The following is a 17,567-nucleotide window of genomic DNA, read 5'->3' on the forward strand; positions in this document are numbered from 1 at the left end:
GTGCCCCCTTCCGCAAAAATTCCTTCGCTGGCGGTGGTCTCGACACTCGCTCGGATCCATCTCTAACCTCGTTTCAAAATATCTAATTCGAAATAGAACAAAAACGAGTTAATCATAAGTTGAAGTAGGTCCGGCGTATAGTAGTATTATTTACGCAGCCTCTTCCAGATAATTTAAATCTGATGGTTCGTTTGCGTTGGATGATTGATGGTCGGTCGCTTTTTACTGAAAGTCGAGTAGACCTGAAAAATCTAGTTCACGGACCAATTTATCCTGCAAATAAAACTATGAGAAGTCCTCGGTGTGCGACCCAACAGGGTCGCACACCGAGATTTTCTATTATTGTCGTTAACTTTGTGGCCTGCGCTTTTGCCCACCTGTCACCATTAATAACCAGGCGAGCAACTGCAAACCGAGTGACATCACGACTGACTAAAGGGGCAGAGAAAATTAATGGGCACCAATCAGCGATTTATTCGGATCGCATGTGAAAAATCGCTCGCCGAGATTTTCAAATCCGTAATTTTCGCATTGGAAATTCGGGAAAAAAGAAAAAAAAAATCGAACTTTGTCAGCGGGCGACCCGACGATTTTCGCTTTTCCGAGAATTTCGGAGAAGTCGATCATCGTCAGCGCTTTTAAACAGTTTAATGAGCTTACCCGATGACGAACCGAAGTTTGAGGTTTCCCAACGTGGTCGAACCAAGATGGTGAATTAATGGCCGCTATTTGGCAATGACTCGCTTTTAATAGGCATAATAAATAGAGGCGAAGTGTTTAAGTTATTATCCCGCAGAAATCTTAATTTTTCCTCATAAATCTGATGCTAATTTATTGAGTTGAATTATACGAGGAGCATAAATCAAAATGACAAAGAGGGGAATTTTTGGAAATTTTCGAAGGACTACCACGCACGACGGTAATGCAGACGATTAGAGAAAGGCGGGAGGCGAAAGTATCTTCGCCACGTTACGATCGCAGAGTGTATGCCCGTCACGTCCCGCCCAGATAAATGGGTGGAATGTATAAAATTTGAATTAATGAATTGCCGCAACTGCAACGATTGCAAAATCCGACGATTCTGCATTAAAAACCGTAAAAATGTACGATAAAAAGTTTAAAAAAAAAAAGAAAAAAAAAATGAACGACACTGGGACGCCGTCGGAAATTGAAATTTTTGACGAAACGGCAGTCGGTCGCAATGCCGTTCTCTGATTCATAGAGGCTTCATGGACATTTAAGTTTAAATCTCTATGAATAATTTATTAAAGGGGGCCGGATCGATTCATTTTTTTACTCGGTGTTAAAAAAATATCTGTGATTGGAATCGTTGATTAATCTTGTAGCGATTCTCTGGGAGAACCGCCTTCCCATAATTTTTCATAATTTGAACAGACACGTTTAAATTATGCTTTAATAGAACCATAACTTCTCATCGTAAATCTTACGTTAATTTATCGGCTCTTGTTCGGAGTCGTCTGAGGACTAGCCAAGTCACTTATGTAATCTACAGGGTGACCGCGCGAAAAGTCCCACGCCCCCACTGACTTTTTAACACATCGAAATAGGAAAAAGATTCCGCCGAGAAGCGCGTGGAAGTTCACGGAGTTTGTCCGGATAGTCAGCGGTTTGACACAGGATGTTTAACAAACGCGTGCCAACCCAACGTTGCACTTTTTGAACAATTAAGATTTTTTTTTTGACTTATTTAAATTCGGCGTAGTGTCGCGAATTCAACGAGATATACACACATGTGTCGTTCCTCAAATTTGATAATTTTTGGAATATTTACAAAAATTGCCTCCCGCGCAACACGGTGCGATGTCGACGTTCTTGTTCGGTTTTGAAAACAATATGGCCGATGTGGTCACTAGTGGTCGTTTGTTTTGTCATTTTTATGGGCTGCTTCAAAATTAAATTCAACACTTTATTGCGTTTACAATCGATATTTTCTATGAAAATTGATATATATTTTTTTATATATATATTGCGGAGAAAGGTGCCAAATTGTGTCAATTTACTTAAAATATGAGGGAAATGCTTCAAAAGGTATTTTTAATTTTTTTTCATTTCTAAACTCAATATTTACTTTTCAGCCCAACCGGAGTGCAATTAATATTAATAATTAAAATAAAAATTAAATGAAATTGAGCGCAACGACAATAAGGCAGAATAAACTTATTTCTTTGTTTCTGTCGCTATTTTACAGGTATCGTTCCGGTTAGTTCAGGTTAGTTCAACGCACGATCGATATCTTTTTTTCAAATTTTGTAGACATTTGGCACTTTTCTTTTCATTATAACTATAAGAATAATAATTATAAGATTCGAGGTATGACCCGTATGCAGGGTGTCCCAGAACGAGGGGGTCAAGGCTGAATCATACATCCCTCGGTCAACAATTTATCGATTGGTGGTGATATACTTGTATACGAAATTATCTCCTTCTGGAGATACAGCCCGTCAAAGTTTCACTTAAAAAAAAATGTAAACGAGCCGAAAGGGCCCTATAGATTGTAACGAAATTTGGGGCACAGTCTTTCTGCTTCTCGGGACACATTAGACGGGGGTTACTATTCCAAAACTATCAGGGGTCAGTTCCTAGAAGGTCGAATGTTAAATACACCAGAACTTTTTTATTCGCTTATGAAGACGGTTAGTTTTTTATGTGAAGTTTGCGGTCAATTATGCAACTTTTCAAAAATCTTTCATTGAATTTTGATTTGGAGCCTCAATTAAACGGAAAAAATGTAATTCTTTATTTAGACTTCTGGATAATTGACAAGAGGGCGGTCGCCAGCTCAGCTCATTCTCGACTCACTCCCGTCTAATGTGCCCCGAGAAGCAGAGAGATTATGCACCAAACTTCGTTATAATCCATACTGCCGTTATCGGCTTATTTGCAAAATTGACAAAAAAAGACGAATCTTTGATGGACTGCACCTCCAGAAGAAGGCAATTTCGTAGATAAGTATATCACCATGAATCGATATACATATATCTGACCAAGGAATATGTGGTTATGCCTTGACTCTCTGGGACACCCAGCATATCGTGGAATTCGTAACGGAACGCAGAATTTAAATATGCAAAAAAAGAAATGGTCAATTGTTCAAAAAAAGTACCATGTTGGGTTGGTACTCGTTCGTTAAACGCCCTGCATGAAACTGCTGTAGATCTTGAAAAACTACACGAACTTTCGAGCACATTTCGCTGGAAAAATTTCTCCACTTCGATGCGTTAAAAAGTCGAAGGGGGACTCTTCGCGTGGACACCCTGTACGTAATGGGTGTTCCTATTTATCGGCGCCCATTAGAGGAGGCGAATGGACCGAAAACTCCCGCCGAGCCTACGTGTCAGTCAGCGGCGGCCCTACGCGGAAGACCCAATCAGACGGGGGAATCCGGAGTTAAGTCAATACGGACGAAAAACTGTCATGAATCGTCAGGTGTTGGGGCAGTAATTCCCGAATAAAAAACCTAATTAGCTTTTGGAAATTTTGGCCTTTTGGTGCTGCGCTTGTGAGTTCTAAATGGCCCGCTGCATTGAAGGACTGCGTTTATTTTACAATAAATTCGGCTTGAATAAATTTCGCACGTCGTGTTTGTTATTCCAGATGGGGCTCGCAGATTTTCCGCCATTTGTCAAGAAAAAATTAATTAAAGAATAACATTCCCCCCCTGAAAAATAAAACAGAAAATTGACTAGGTAATTACATACCGAAATAACCCATAATAAAGACCGCGATAGTTACTACTATTTCTATTTTTACCCAAACAGCCTTAAAACGTGACGCGCTTATCTGCGTACGAAATTACCTACATTTTCTTCGTAAATTAAGCTCTTTTAATGTTGTTCCCCTCGCTGCAAAAATGAGATAAACGGAATGCAGGTGCGCTCGCTGATAAAGCAATAAAAAAGCTTAAGTTACATAAAACAGAAAATTTATCCTTTTTCGAAATTATTTAACAGCGACAAAGAATATAAAACGTCAGAGAGGAAACACGTTCAAATAACCCAATCAAAGGAATTTATAGGCAGCTCTCGTCGAATGCGACGCTCGGTATAGGGAAACGAAGAAACGAATGTTGTTGGCACTAGCAAAGACTTTTTTGCTCTAGTAACCCACAATAAATTGAATTGATTCGTATCTGCGAGCTTTCAATAACAATAATTAAGCGATAGGGAAGTGGCGTGCTGGTAAACACGTTTATTATTCAGTTAATTGTTATTAATTGTTCCGCGAATTAGTACTAATGCTCAATGGGAAAGCGATTGAAGGTGTGCGCGGGCACGATGCGAGAGGTGCGATTTGAATCTCCAGAAGCCCGATCAACCACAAAAAAACAATATTTTTTTAACTCGACCTGGTATATTCACGAGTGTGCAATTCCAGGAATTTATTAATTAATTAATTTAATATAAACGAGATTTGATCTAGATCTCTCGATCGGAATAAACTTTACGTTAACTGGCCGTATTTTCTACTAATTTGCCATATGGACTCTGTATATATAGTGTAGGCTACGATCAAATCGAGCACACGTACGTTCTAAAAATTAATCCAGATTGAGCGTATTGGACCGCACGGCACTGGAGCGGGGCACCGTTCTCCGTTTCCTCTCGCGCAAAAATCACTACAAAACCCTCTGGTTTCTTCTTGTTTGCTATCAAGAAATCATTAAAATTTAATACTCACTGGATCGCCCATTATGGCTTTATGTCCGCCTATGATCTACGACTCAACACCGGACACTCAAGATTTATGATGCTCAAAGTGAGGTTAATTCAATCCAGTTGCGGTTTGCGCTCACTTTAAATTTCTCATCTAACATCTCTCACTTATGAAAGTAACCTTGAAGTCGGCTCTCTTTTCACTGAAGATATCAGACCCAAGAGCTGAACGCTCTGTGCATGTGTTCGATGCTATCAAAGGTGGAAAAATCAGATGTTTCCGGCAATTTGCGATCGGAATGATCGAAATTGCAAGAATAAGGATGCAGGGAGGAACGGGTGGAACATAATTATGGTTGGTAATAGTGGCAAATTTGCTTCTTTGTCAAGAGAACGAGTCAGAAACACGTGATAATAAAGCCGATTGGTTACGGTTTCGCCTTAAGTCATAGACGGGAACGTAAATGAGTAGTTCACAAGTTATTATGATGGATGTTGTGCGGATCACCCCTCAAAGTGTGCTTAATTAATGCCCTGTGCATCGCCACTTTCGTAAATCGTTTCAGTATTACGCTCCCAGGGGGATTTTCGGGGTCGCTAATCGGCGACTTAAGGTCGGAGTGGAGGGCACTCCCTCCTCTCGGGGCGGCGTCGCGAACCTCATCCGTTACTCTACCGGCCACCAAAGCAGTGCTCGTGATAGTCCATTCGCCTTTACCTGGGTTTTTCGCTGTATTTTCCGCAACATCTCCCTAACAGGATTTTGCGTGGAAAAAACTCTCACACTCGCAGCCTCGGGCAATGCGAGTGAGCTGACATCTCGGAAAATAAACGTAATAAGTTGTCTTTTACATCGATGCAACGTTCTTTACTATATCTCGACGGTCCCATGTCGAGCGTGTGTTGTCCACTTAAATATACCGGACGATGGGAGATCGCCGCGCTGATGGTGGATTTTAAATACCAACCATAATTTTATGCACCACCGGGGAATGCCAGAAACCGAGAAAAAATACCTGCCGAATTCTTGACCTTCCGAAAACGGAGCTGATATCATCGAATGGTGGGAGCGACTCTATGCTGATACGGGACGGACATGCCTGGTGAGCCGATTAATTAACTTTACGCGAGACACCGGACCCAACGTGACCGTGGCATTGTTTGCGACCATATTTGACAGTTCTTATCTACAATAGGGGTCTAAATGAGCAAGGTGCACTAACTCAATTACATGCGCGCTACGAGAGAGCTAACGAACGATCGAAACAGGACCGGCTCGCTTCCAATGGGTCAATGGAGATTTTCCGATATTAAAAATTGAAATACGTCCAATTTTTCTCGATAAAACACGCATTAAATCAATCAAAATGCTCCGTATTAAACAAACAATGCGATAATGCGTGTATATCATACGAAATTTCTCTCGCAATATAAAACTGTAGTCAATATTCATTAAACTGCGGACTTCAAACGTGGTGCTAATAGCCGGTCAAGGCGTTTGCGTAAAAACAATCAATTTGAAACAGTATCGGCATATTCCGATTTAAACAATGGCGGGTATTTTTAAATGGACGCCCCGCGTACTGTAGACCGGACTTTTGCCTCGCTCCCGTCGAGGGGACACTCGGATTTGATTGTTTTGGGCGGTTGTGATAATGCGACATGACGGTTTGTCTGGAAATCTGTCAGAAATATCGTCAACAAATAATCGTCGTTGTCAACGATGTGGCGTAGCGGATTTTTGCACACCATTTAAACCAACATAAAGTGACTACCGAAGCAGTTCCCACCGTGGAAACAATCGCGGCACATCGGTTAGATCCCCTATCGATATCTATTAGAAATCTGAAAATGATCAATTAATAGCTCATAAAAGGTGCACTTAAGTGGATTTTATGTGGGAAAGTAATTGATTTTGGTTCGGATAAGGCGGTCAAGTCTAGTTTATTTCCCGCGAAATCTGTCATTTGTCTACTTTTATTGATCAGGTGAAGTGCTACCGGTTTTGATGTATTGGACCATTTGTTCAGGCGTCGAGGAGCTTTCAGGAAGTGATAGGGAGTGAAGGATTCCTGACGATTCGTAGTAATAGTGATGAAGAAAACACTGTGGGCGTTCCCGTCAAAACGCCGATCGAAAATTATTTTCACCTCCGTTCGTAAATATTTTAATTCTTGATTGTCTGTGATTAACCTAATTAATTTCTACAATTTGTTTATGCAATTTATATCCGTCTAGGCTTGTTTTCGTTTTCGACGGGGGCCGATTTTTTCGCCGAATTTGATAAATCGACCGTGTCGGTATTTTTAATTGGCCGCGACTCAACTCGTTTCGGTTTCGGAATCGAGATCGACGCGGCGATAAAGCGACTTTGACGTTTTACTCTGCCAGATTTCTGTACGAAACTAAAAAACAACGTGAACCATCAATTATTAGCAAAACATTAGGACAAAAACGCTGGCAACAAGCAAATTATATTGTGCCACATTTCTAATAACTCAACGACCTATTAATATGCATCGGGGCTCGTAAGCAAATTTTTTTCACTGCCGGCTATCTGCTAAGCGTAATTATATGGTGTAAACGTAATTAATTGCGTAAATCCAGTAATTTGTATAATGGCCGCGATAGCTTTGTATATTACTAAAATTCAGCCATTCATCAGAAATGTAAATTTCGTCATAGGAATAACCTACTTGAGTACTCAAATTCAAAGCAAAATGAAATATGTGGTATGAGAATGTGCCGCGAATATAAATCGGATCGCTTCGCCTTTTAAATGACTTCTCGTCGCATTTTTGCCGAGCATATCCCGAGAAATACCATCGCATTAATCGTCCATCTATCACGAGGAATATTTATGTACCTACCTGCTGGATATGCCTTGATTTCCTCGACATACCTCAGCAATTACCCGGACTGATGATATAGAAACAAGAAATTTTCTTAATGAGTCCTATTGTTGCTGATATCTGGACCAACTCGACGATCGAATCAATTACGCCATTAATTATAACTTCCTATACACGCACACATCTGTTAAAACTAGAATTTGCTTTTTTCCCCGATCAATTTCTCTAGGTATGTTCCTTCGGGCATTGCAATCTGAGTGAATAATTGCACTGTGACAGTACACATCGGAAAAGAAGATAATTAAACTTCATATTAGCATAATTAGTTGTTTTCCTGCCCGACGCACAGCCAGCAATATTATTGCAGCATTGCTAATAAGAACCAAGTGAAAACACGAAGATAACTCGAGGAAATTTGCCGAAGACATCGAGGTATGCGATAGCAATTCAAATGGGTTTTAGTCGTGTATGTGGCATAGAATAATGCAGTCTAGAGCTCACAGTTTGGTCTAAACGTCTCTATTAAGGCGTTGTAAAGGTCAAGACGTACCATGCAGCGTTGGTAGTGGCATTAACCTTTCGATACTCACTTGGAAACCATCTCATTCGTTCAGATGATTTTCGCTTTGTTTATATCCGTCTTTTTGCTGGTAATAGTACTCGAATCGACAAAATTCTCTAATCTTCGTTTATTGGCGCCGTCGACAGAAACTTTTCAAATACGGTTTACCATTTTGATAAATTTACCAGCAATTCGAAGTTACGTCATCAACCATTTGGCGTTGGCAGTTTCCACAGGAGGACTTTTCGGAAACGATGATCTGGATGTGGATAGAAAATCAACTGATAAGGATCGGGGCCTAGATAATCGATTCCCGTGATCACGGTTTGTTCGTTTATTGGTGTCAGTTCACTGAAATCAGTGTTTTTGCGCAAACTGACGCCAACAGTGATGTTAGAAGCAATTGAACTATCTTACCCAGTAATTCCACTGATATTGCCGCCCCTGAAGCTGGTTCATTCACTGCACCTCTGCTTGCAGGTCCCAGGAAACAACCACTTCATCAATTAACACTTTTCTCTTACCTAAACTCACTTAACGTATCACTTTTACAGCAGAGACTCATTCAAAACACTCAGAAATGGGAAGACTGGGGAACGCCATTAGCACTTTCATTTGTCACGGTAGTAATCAAGTCCTGTACCAAGAAATACGTCATTTCCGCTTGGAAAATACATAGGCGGAAGTTCGTAGTGTTTTTTCTTCGTGCGCGGGAAATTTAAATTTGATATTTTCCGATGGAGTCGAGACGCACCTATTTGAGATATTAAAAAGTTTGTGAAAATCGAGCTTGAAAGTTAAAAAAACTTGTATTAATCCAGTACTCTATTGCGAAAGGCGTCATTTCCGTTTGAAAAATAACAATTCGTATGAGGCAGAAGTCGGCGGCACCTCTTCTCCTCGTGGCGGGAAATTTAAATTCAATGTTTCTGTATAAGATCGTGAAGCACTACTTTAAGGTGTTCAAAAGGTTCAAATGCTTCCAAGAACTAACTATATTCACCGCTTAAATTTTAATCGATAGATTCCCCGAAATCGTAGAAATTTATGTAAGATATTATTGTCTGATAAGCGCAGGTTACAAAGATTGTTGTCTTAAATTCCAGGAACTCACACGTTGGAGCAGTAGAAATTTCCTATGGGAGGTTGGTGTGGTATTTTTAATGGACAATTAGTCGAACCATGCCTTGTTCTTCCCAATAGACCAACAGGTGATATTTCCCGACATTTTATCGAGCGCGTCTTGCCGGTCTTGTTAGAAAACAAATATATCGAGAGAATGTTTTTTGAACACGATGCAACTCCTCCACATTTAAGATTAATTGTGAGAACGTTATCGAATCGAAAATTTCCCTGTTATTGTCACACCGGCCCCAATAAATATATTATAATTGACACTTCAGGGTATAGGGATTTTTTGTTCAATAAGAAAAACTCTATGACTATGACGTCATACATTTTATCCAATGCGACAAACGATTGCGATCTGCACAAGCGCTCTCCCCGAAATTTTGAATAGACCACCGGCCCTGGAAGTTCCAGTTGAATAATACATGGGACAGTAGTTCCTCCGTTGCGTCTAAGGTGAATGGAGAATTTTGATGTATTGTTGGTTGTAGCTATATCGTTAAGGCCGTTTGCGCGGACTACACGTTTGAACCTACGATTAATCTCAAGTGTCGCTTAAATTAATTAGCACACTTGGGGTGAATGTACGGCTGTATGCAGCGCAGTTTGAAACTTTTTTAAGGAAAATTACAACTAATTATTTCATAACTCCTGAATGAAAAACTGCTCCCAGTCCACTTAAATTTTTGCTTTGGGTGATTCCGGAGCACTAACACTTTTTATTAAAATTAAAACTGTAAATGCCATTATGTGAGTATATTGCTGGCCCGCCGCTTTCGGCCGAAATTGTTCTAAAAGCATTAATAACCATTGGCGGTTGCCTAACGGTAACTTAGAATCAAAATTTTCATCGAGTCACTGCATTGAAAGCCCTACTAAACCAAAGTTTAATCGGTTGTATAATACGCGATGAGCATCGTCGTCATCGCCATTTCTCAATCTTCAGAGAAGAATCGAATGAGTATACGGTTATGGTAATTAATACGGCTCGCAGGCGGACAAAAGCCCCACCGGGAATAAATTAACCATCGGGGTAACAGATACAAAGAGGATTCCATTAAAATAAAGAGAAAAAAATATGAGCAACAAGCGAGCGCGCAACGTGAGCATTTAGTAGATACAGAGACAATCCATCTACGTGCATGCTCCTTCAGTCATTTGCCCTCGCATTTTACTTGCCCTCAACGGCTTTAAGAGGATATACCGGACAAGTCCATAACTTTGAAGGACTTATTTTAATCCTTTGAATTGCGCTAATTACGATTAATCGGAACGGGCAATATTCAGACACTTGCGGGATTATTTGCCGCAGTTTGGCTGACGCGCTCATGCAGAAATAATCCATGGTATATCGCCTTAAAGCTATGAGCATGGGCATAATAATTCCTCACAGATATCTCCGTAAATCAAGTCCGGATTTAACGAAAAAATAATGTTTATTTCTCGTGTGTCAGTCCCACATACCTTGTCAGTTCAACGATCAGCATACATTATTGGTGCTCCAGGTCGTAGTCCTCACTTACTTCCGCTCCTTTCAGAGAACACTTGCACACAAATTGTTACACTTAGCCAAATGAATATTCATCCACTTTAAAGCTCATGAGAGCAGAAGGAGCCCTTAAGGTTATGAAGATATGTTGCTGGTTATGACATAATCGGCATCTTCATTAATTCCGCCGAGGTGATTTTTCAGCCCATTGGACGATGAATTCCTTCAAGGGATCGGGTTAATGACGGTAGTGTGGGCTGAAAATGTAATAGAATCCACATAAGGAGGCGATTATGGCTCTATTTGATGATTAGCAATGTATCTTTTTTATCGAGTCCCCAAGTTGATGGTACTTGGCACCCCAATTTGGGTAAATTCTGGGCTTGACGGGGCATCGATTTAACTGTCAAGAGAGTGAATTATTTGTTGTAACGGTGCGCGTGCGAATTTTGACCACAATTCAGAATTGCCAAATTTCGTCGAGGATTGCGGCAGAAAATTCCATAACTGTAGATCCTTAGTGCGACAACTACTGAAAGATATCCATAACGGAATGCTGTAGAGCATGGGAATATTGGTCAAGAGACTGGACGCGCCAATATCCACGTTCGGTCCATAGGCCCAGCTTTAAGACTGGCACGAACCATTTATCCATGTTTTTGAGACAGGTACACCCCTGAAGGCAGGACATGGAGACCAGGATAGCGGTTCTTCTTGACGTTGACAGGAATAGATGGGTATGGTGCAAAGCTGGACTAACGAGTGAAGAAAAAGTTTTAATTGGGAAAGATACAGGGCTTTTCTTGGGTGTTCCCGAGGAGATTGCTCGCTAAGTGGACAAAGGTTCAAACATGTGATTGAATCGATGGTGGATGATTACTTTTTTCCTTTCGTCCTTTGCACTCCTAATTTGTGTCGATGGGCATCTTTGCAAATTCCACAAAAACGATGAACGATTCAAAAATACTGCAAGAGAATTTAAAGCTGGTGTTCGAATTCGTACAGGGTGTTCTAAAAAAAGATACCCAGCGGAAAATAGTACCTGGCCCGAAAATAGGTAATAGCCTATATATGGTTACCAGAAAATTTGACATTTTGTTGTAGAAGGTTTTAGAGAAAATATATAGATGTACGAAAATTCAAAGATTCAAATGGGGACATACCTGAGGCATACGTAAAATATGAGAAAAAATTGCGAAACTTTGCCACCCAGTATATCAAAAGTGGTGCGTTTTTGATCATGGGTCCGTGAGCATTTTAAAAATTACTTTGCGGAGTGTTATCGCTCCCTGAGACATTTCCACCGTGATATGCTCCACTTTGGACAGAGAAATATAGAGAAAACACAGAGAAAAATATTTTGCTGAAAAACTCGAATTGAACTGGTTTGCACATGTAGACTGAACTCGCCTGGATGAGAGAAATCTTTTGATCTTTGCATTTAAAAGACCCGCATATTTTCCGGGAAAAAATCATCCATAAATCCGGCCATTAAGAAAAGACATTTATATTTTACCGCCATGTTATTTGCTGTAATTGCTTCTCCGAGAGGAATGTGGGTTACGTAGAGTAATTTGCGTAATGCACGAAATATAATAAAAGTTTATATTATTCTTAAACCGTTTTGTGACATGTTGGTTGGCCTGATTTGAATCTGCACATACACACATTACCACTCCCGTCTAACTGCAAAAGGCTCGAATTACCCAGTTAATTTAAGAGCATTGCGCGGGGAAAAAAAAATGAAACATCCTGTTCTACTTGTATATTTCCAAGGCGCAAACCACTAAATATTTAAAAAAGTGATTAATGGATGGTTAGTTTTGGCCGAAAGATGTGATTGGTAATCACCGAAATATGACAATAAACACGCGGCTTCGGTTTAAAGGAGAAATCGATATGATGGGTCGTAAAACTGCCCCAGAAGTTTAAATATTGATCTTCATCATATACACTTTCAATAAGAAGAGGTGAAGCGAGTCATTTCGAAGACCAATCTTAAGGAATTTCTCGCATTTATAACGTTATCACTGGCTATATGCGATCCGGTTAGAGGTTTGTCGCCTCGGCCCATAAAAAGGTAGAGGTTTATGTCTAATTTCGCCACGCATTCCGATAATGAGAACTCATTAAATGCCGCATGAGGTATGAGAATAGAAAAGGCAAAAAGTAACCCGTTGGTGTCGTTTTTTCTATATAAAGGGGATAAATGATGAAGACCCGCTTGACGGGGGCATTTTTCTCTAATAGTTCGTAAACGGGTCCAGTTTCCATACTGGACTGCTCAATTAGTCTGAATGACCATATTCACACTTATTGTTAACGAAACTGCCGGAATAAACGAAGAACAGAAACAGAAGCCCCTGTGAGGTATTTGTGGCCACGATTAGAGTCGAGAGCTTGGACGAATGAATGGGATAAAGACGCAGAAGTGCCTTGATTTATTCTCGACAAGTTGATGTATACGTCGCAATAACATTGGGGACATTCTCCATAGTTAACAGATTAATTAATTACTTAGCAAAATATAGAAAAAACACATTAATGGATTTGCTATCGCTCGACCGCACCTCTGCGTCATATCTCGACTGCCGATCCTCTCCCTTTGCCTTTCCTTTTTGGTTCTGGAGAGGTACCGAACTTCAAAAGGGAGTTCCCCGACATTTGGACCTGCAGCAGCAGCGGTGGTAGTAAATTCGCTAGACGCTGCTTTGCCTGGAGATGGCTCTGCCTGTGTGCCGGTCCTTACCTCTTTACTAACTCCAACACAATAATACTAGAAACCTATTAACTGCTAAATATTCGATATTATTCAATAGGGCTGAGAGATAAAATTATGTGTGAGGCGTTACTCGGGAAAACTCAAAAGAAGAGCCAGCAAATCCGCCTCAGACCTACAGAACTTTTACGTATATTTACATCGATTACTACATGAGTTATTTACCGTATTTTTCTGTCGACTGCAGGTATTGGTTGCGATTTTTTAGGAAAATCTCAATCTCGGGAAAATTCTTCATTTAACAGGGACAAAATAATTCCTTATTTCCGTTCCAAGGAGCAGTGACACGTGAGCTGCCATTCTCGGAAGAATTCCTGGAAGTATGCGAGTTCTCATTCAAAACAATTGAAGCGGTATGACATTAACAGAGCGGTAACGTGACGCACCAAAACAAATGGTAAGAAATGAATGTTTCGCTCTCTGTCTTTGTCTGTTGGGATAGCGTGAAGTAGGATAACGATACAGTGTTGGTTGAAAAGCGCAGTTAGCTGCACGTTTTTCTCACAACAGAGAAAATTTGCGAGGAAATCGTGGATTCGTGGAGCTCGTCGATATTTCCGGGTGACAGCGAGGGCCACTTCGATGAGGAAGACAGCTTGGTCGCGCGGAAAGTGATGGAGCATGAGGTACGAAGGACGTCAAACACCGCCCCGTGTCTCCTCATATGCGATGAATATTTCATGAAGGGAATAATTTTTGAAAAATTCGTCATTCTCGGTCAGGAGAAGGGCTGAAACACCTGACCCCCCGTTAACCGAAAAACGATGACGTTAAGGCAAATCAGTGGCGGGTTTCTTTATTCGATAAAAGTCGTTTCCCAGACAAACCTGCCAGCGATTGGCATGAACCATTCAGATTGCTCCACTCCTCAGTTTACGTTCAGATGAGCATTTATAAATCAACCTAATTGGTTGTTCTTTATTCTAAATTCCAAATTGCTACCTAGTAGAACGCATGGAACGCAACGTTGCGTTGTATGCGTGCATGCGTGCGTGTGTGTCATACGACTTAAGAGAAGCATTTGTGCCGCGTTAATCTATAAATTCGAGTTAATTGGATTTGCTTATCTAAATGACCAGGTAGATAAACAACTTTCATGGTAAATGCACTGAGGGCAAATGTCGGTTTTAAGGTCAGTTGTGCTATTGACGCGTTCCACACCCATTGGACATTGCCAAAACAGAACCCGTCGCTTGAAATGCGCAAAAAACTGACGATTTCAGAAGTCGCTTCGAACCCCTGCCGGTAAATTTCAGAGAAAATAATTAAAAATTAACGATACCGTCCGCGACCTGCGGGGCAGTCTTTCCCCGTATCGCTTAAGGGCGAGAACTCGCGTCTTGTCTCGTGTATTGCTGGTTGCAAACAATTTTTCGCATTTTCTCAACGCCGGCGCACTTTCCACGGCAGGTGCCGCTCCTGAGCGGTCGTACCTTCCACTTAAACGGCTGCCTTAGGCCACTTTGGGGGAGTTTTCGCGCAGACAGGTAAGTTGCTTAAGAAAAGTAAAATTATTACTCAGTGTTTCCTGAGTAAAACGAAAGTAAAAATTGACTGACGTCTGCGTTCGAGACGACAGCAGCAAAATAAAAATAATGTTCCTGTTGACATCGATTTTTGCGATAAAAAGCGATCTTTGACGAGGAGCGCAACAGAACGAAAATATGGAGTCGCTGATTGAGACGCGCCCCATTAATCACCTGGTAGTCTTGATAAAAGTGGAATTATTTGGATTTGTTTAGTTATTCAACGTTGACTTTAGAACGGGAAATATAATGTATTTAGACAAGCAGGCTTGAACAATACGATGTATATTTAGAGCGTCCGTGTTTCCCATCTGTCGATACGCAAATGCAGTTTCATGGCCAATGGCCAATTCGCTTTATGCTAGTAAAATATCATTTTATTATTTAATTTAAAACACTTCAAAGTACCGTTTCATCTCACATTAGAATTAGTTGCATTTACCTGCATACTGCACGCTGACTGTAATAAATACAGCGTTTCAGTCACCAAAAAAGAATGTAATCCGGTCCAACTATGTTCTTCAAAACGGACCCGCCCACAGGTACTGGTTACACCTCGGTACTACGATGACGGCGACAATCGGGTCTATTTTCGGACCTCTAAATGGCCCCACACGCAATAGGTGTCTTTTTATTATTTCGAATAGCGGTGCATTGTTGTAGAACCGCGGCCAAATTTTTATAAATATAATTGGAGCGCCTTCATGTAGCTGATGTGGGCGCGGAGGCGACGCCAAGATTTGAAATCCGAGAAAGTGACACATGCACTCAATGAAGAAGGTACACGTGAAGTCCCTTCATACGGCCCGCAAGCTAAGACCTCCTCCCTTCGGCGGGGAGGGAGGATCGTAGCCCCGACATCGCAGCTCTACACGCCATCTTTCTCCATTTAATCATTTTTTTTCTTTACAGATAGAATGTCGAATGGCCTCACCAGGGCAGCATGAGCTCCCCCTTAGGGGAGCCGGGGGCGGCAGTGCGAGCCGCCGCCGTGGCCGGCGACTGCGCCAACCTGGGCCGTCTCCTGCCCGCCCGCGGTCCTGCTCGTTTTACCCGCGACGCCCTCGGCCGCACCGCCATCCATTTAGCTGCCGCCAATGGGCGGCCCGCAGCCTTGCGCATGCTTCTCGCCATAGCCGCCCCTCAAGAAGTAGATGCGCGCGACGGCTCCGGCTGCACCGCGTTGCAGAGGGCCGCTGCTGACGGCCATGAAGAGGTGGTGCGCGCCCTTTTGGCCAAGGGGGCGCGGATTGACATTGCCGACACTATGGTGAGTGAGCCGCTTGGGTCCCGTTTAAGTTTAAAACGAAAGGAACCGGTTATAGCATGCCAACACCGCTTTGCACGAATGCGCCTGGAAGGGTCACAGCAGGACCGTGAAACTACTGTGCGCTGCAGGCGCACCCTTGGGAGCGAACAACGCGGGGGGCTTTGCTCCCCTGCATTTGGCCTGCCAGAATGGCCATAACCAGTCTTGCCGCGAGCTGCTGCTGGCAGGGGCTGACCCCGATCTGCGCAACGGATATGGGGACACAGCTCTGCACACGGCTGCTAGGTACGGCCATGCTGGTGTTACCAGGATATTGATCTCTGCTAAGGTACCTCATACGTTCGGCCTCATGACCGAAAATCCTAATTGTTAAGTTGCAGTGCAAAGTTTCGGAAAGGAACAAGAACGGGGACACGGCCTTGCACATCTCGGCAGCCATGGGTCGAAGGAAGCTGACCAGAATCCTCTTGGAAGCCAGCTGCGACAAGTCGATTAGGAATAAGCAAGGAGAGGCTGCGCGGGACATCGCGCTGCGTAAGGATTTGGGGGAGATCGTGGACATTTTGGAGGACAATCATTCCAGGGAGGGGCGACGCAGCAAGAAGGAGAAGGCCAGCAAGAGGCGTTCGAAGAGCAAAGTGCGATTCGAGGGGAAAGGATCCAAAGGTTTGTGCGAATTGGAACAGTTAAGGGGCACAATGCGGAAGCGTGTCTTCGGTGTCGTGTCGAGGTTTAGTTTACATGGGATTAAATTACGCACGACAGCTGCTTCATGTTTCCGCGCCATGCGATTAATCAACAAGAACCTTCGGGACACGAGGCAGGTTGTATCAAATATCGGTAGTTTTCCAGTAGACTCAATAATACGCGTTAGATTTCTACACGGAGCCCCTGATTGGCTTCATTGATAGTGTCCATACGGATCAATAACGTGTTCGATTGATTACCAAACTTCCGCATCTTCAAATCGCATTTCCCAGATTTCGCAGAACCATTATTGGTCTCTCGTGAGGCCAAGATGGTTCTTCGACCAACCCAGAAGTGGCACTTAAAATTCCTTCTTCATTTACCATGCTCAACTTTTATCTTAAGTATGATTAGTCACAAGGGTTTTGACAAACGCCATAAGGAAAACGCTATAACGAAACGCATTATTGCCGGAGAGATAATTTTTATGTTCGATATCTTTATTTAATGGCTCATTAATTCAGCACTTTATTCGATGCAGGTTTAAGTCAATATGGGAAATAAATTTGGAATAATTGAGACGTTTTCAGGAAACGGGGTT

The 17,567-nt window shown here is 42.0% G+C and overlaps 1 protein-coding gene across 1 annotated transcript in view; it reads left to right on the top strand.

Moving 5' to 3' along the window:
- dgo (diego) overlaps nt 1-17,567 on the top strand; it is a 34,922-nt gene that overhangs the window by 11,943 nt on the left and 5,412 nt on the right. The window contains exons 3-5 of the mRNA XM_066283993.1: nt 15,922-16,279; nt 16,335-16,607; nt 16,660-16,945. Coding sequence (XP_066140090.1) covers nt 15,953-16,279; nt 16,335-16,607; nt 16,660-16,945 — 886 coding nt within the window. The 5' untranslated portion in view covers nt 15,922-15,952. The remainder of the gene's footprint in view (nt 1-15,921; nt 16,280-16,334; nt 16,608-16,659; nt 16,946-17,567) is intronic.

Source organism: Euwallacea fornicatus, chromosome 7, assembly GCF_040115645.1.
Source record: "Euwallacea fornicatus isolate EFF26 chromosome 7, ASM4011564v1, whole genome shotgun sequence".
Taxonomy (NCBI): Eukaryota; Metazoa; Arthropoda; class Insecta; order Coleoptera; family Curculionidae; genus Euwallacea; species Euwallacea fornicatus.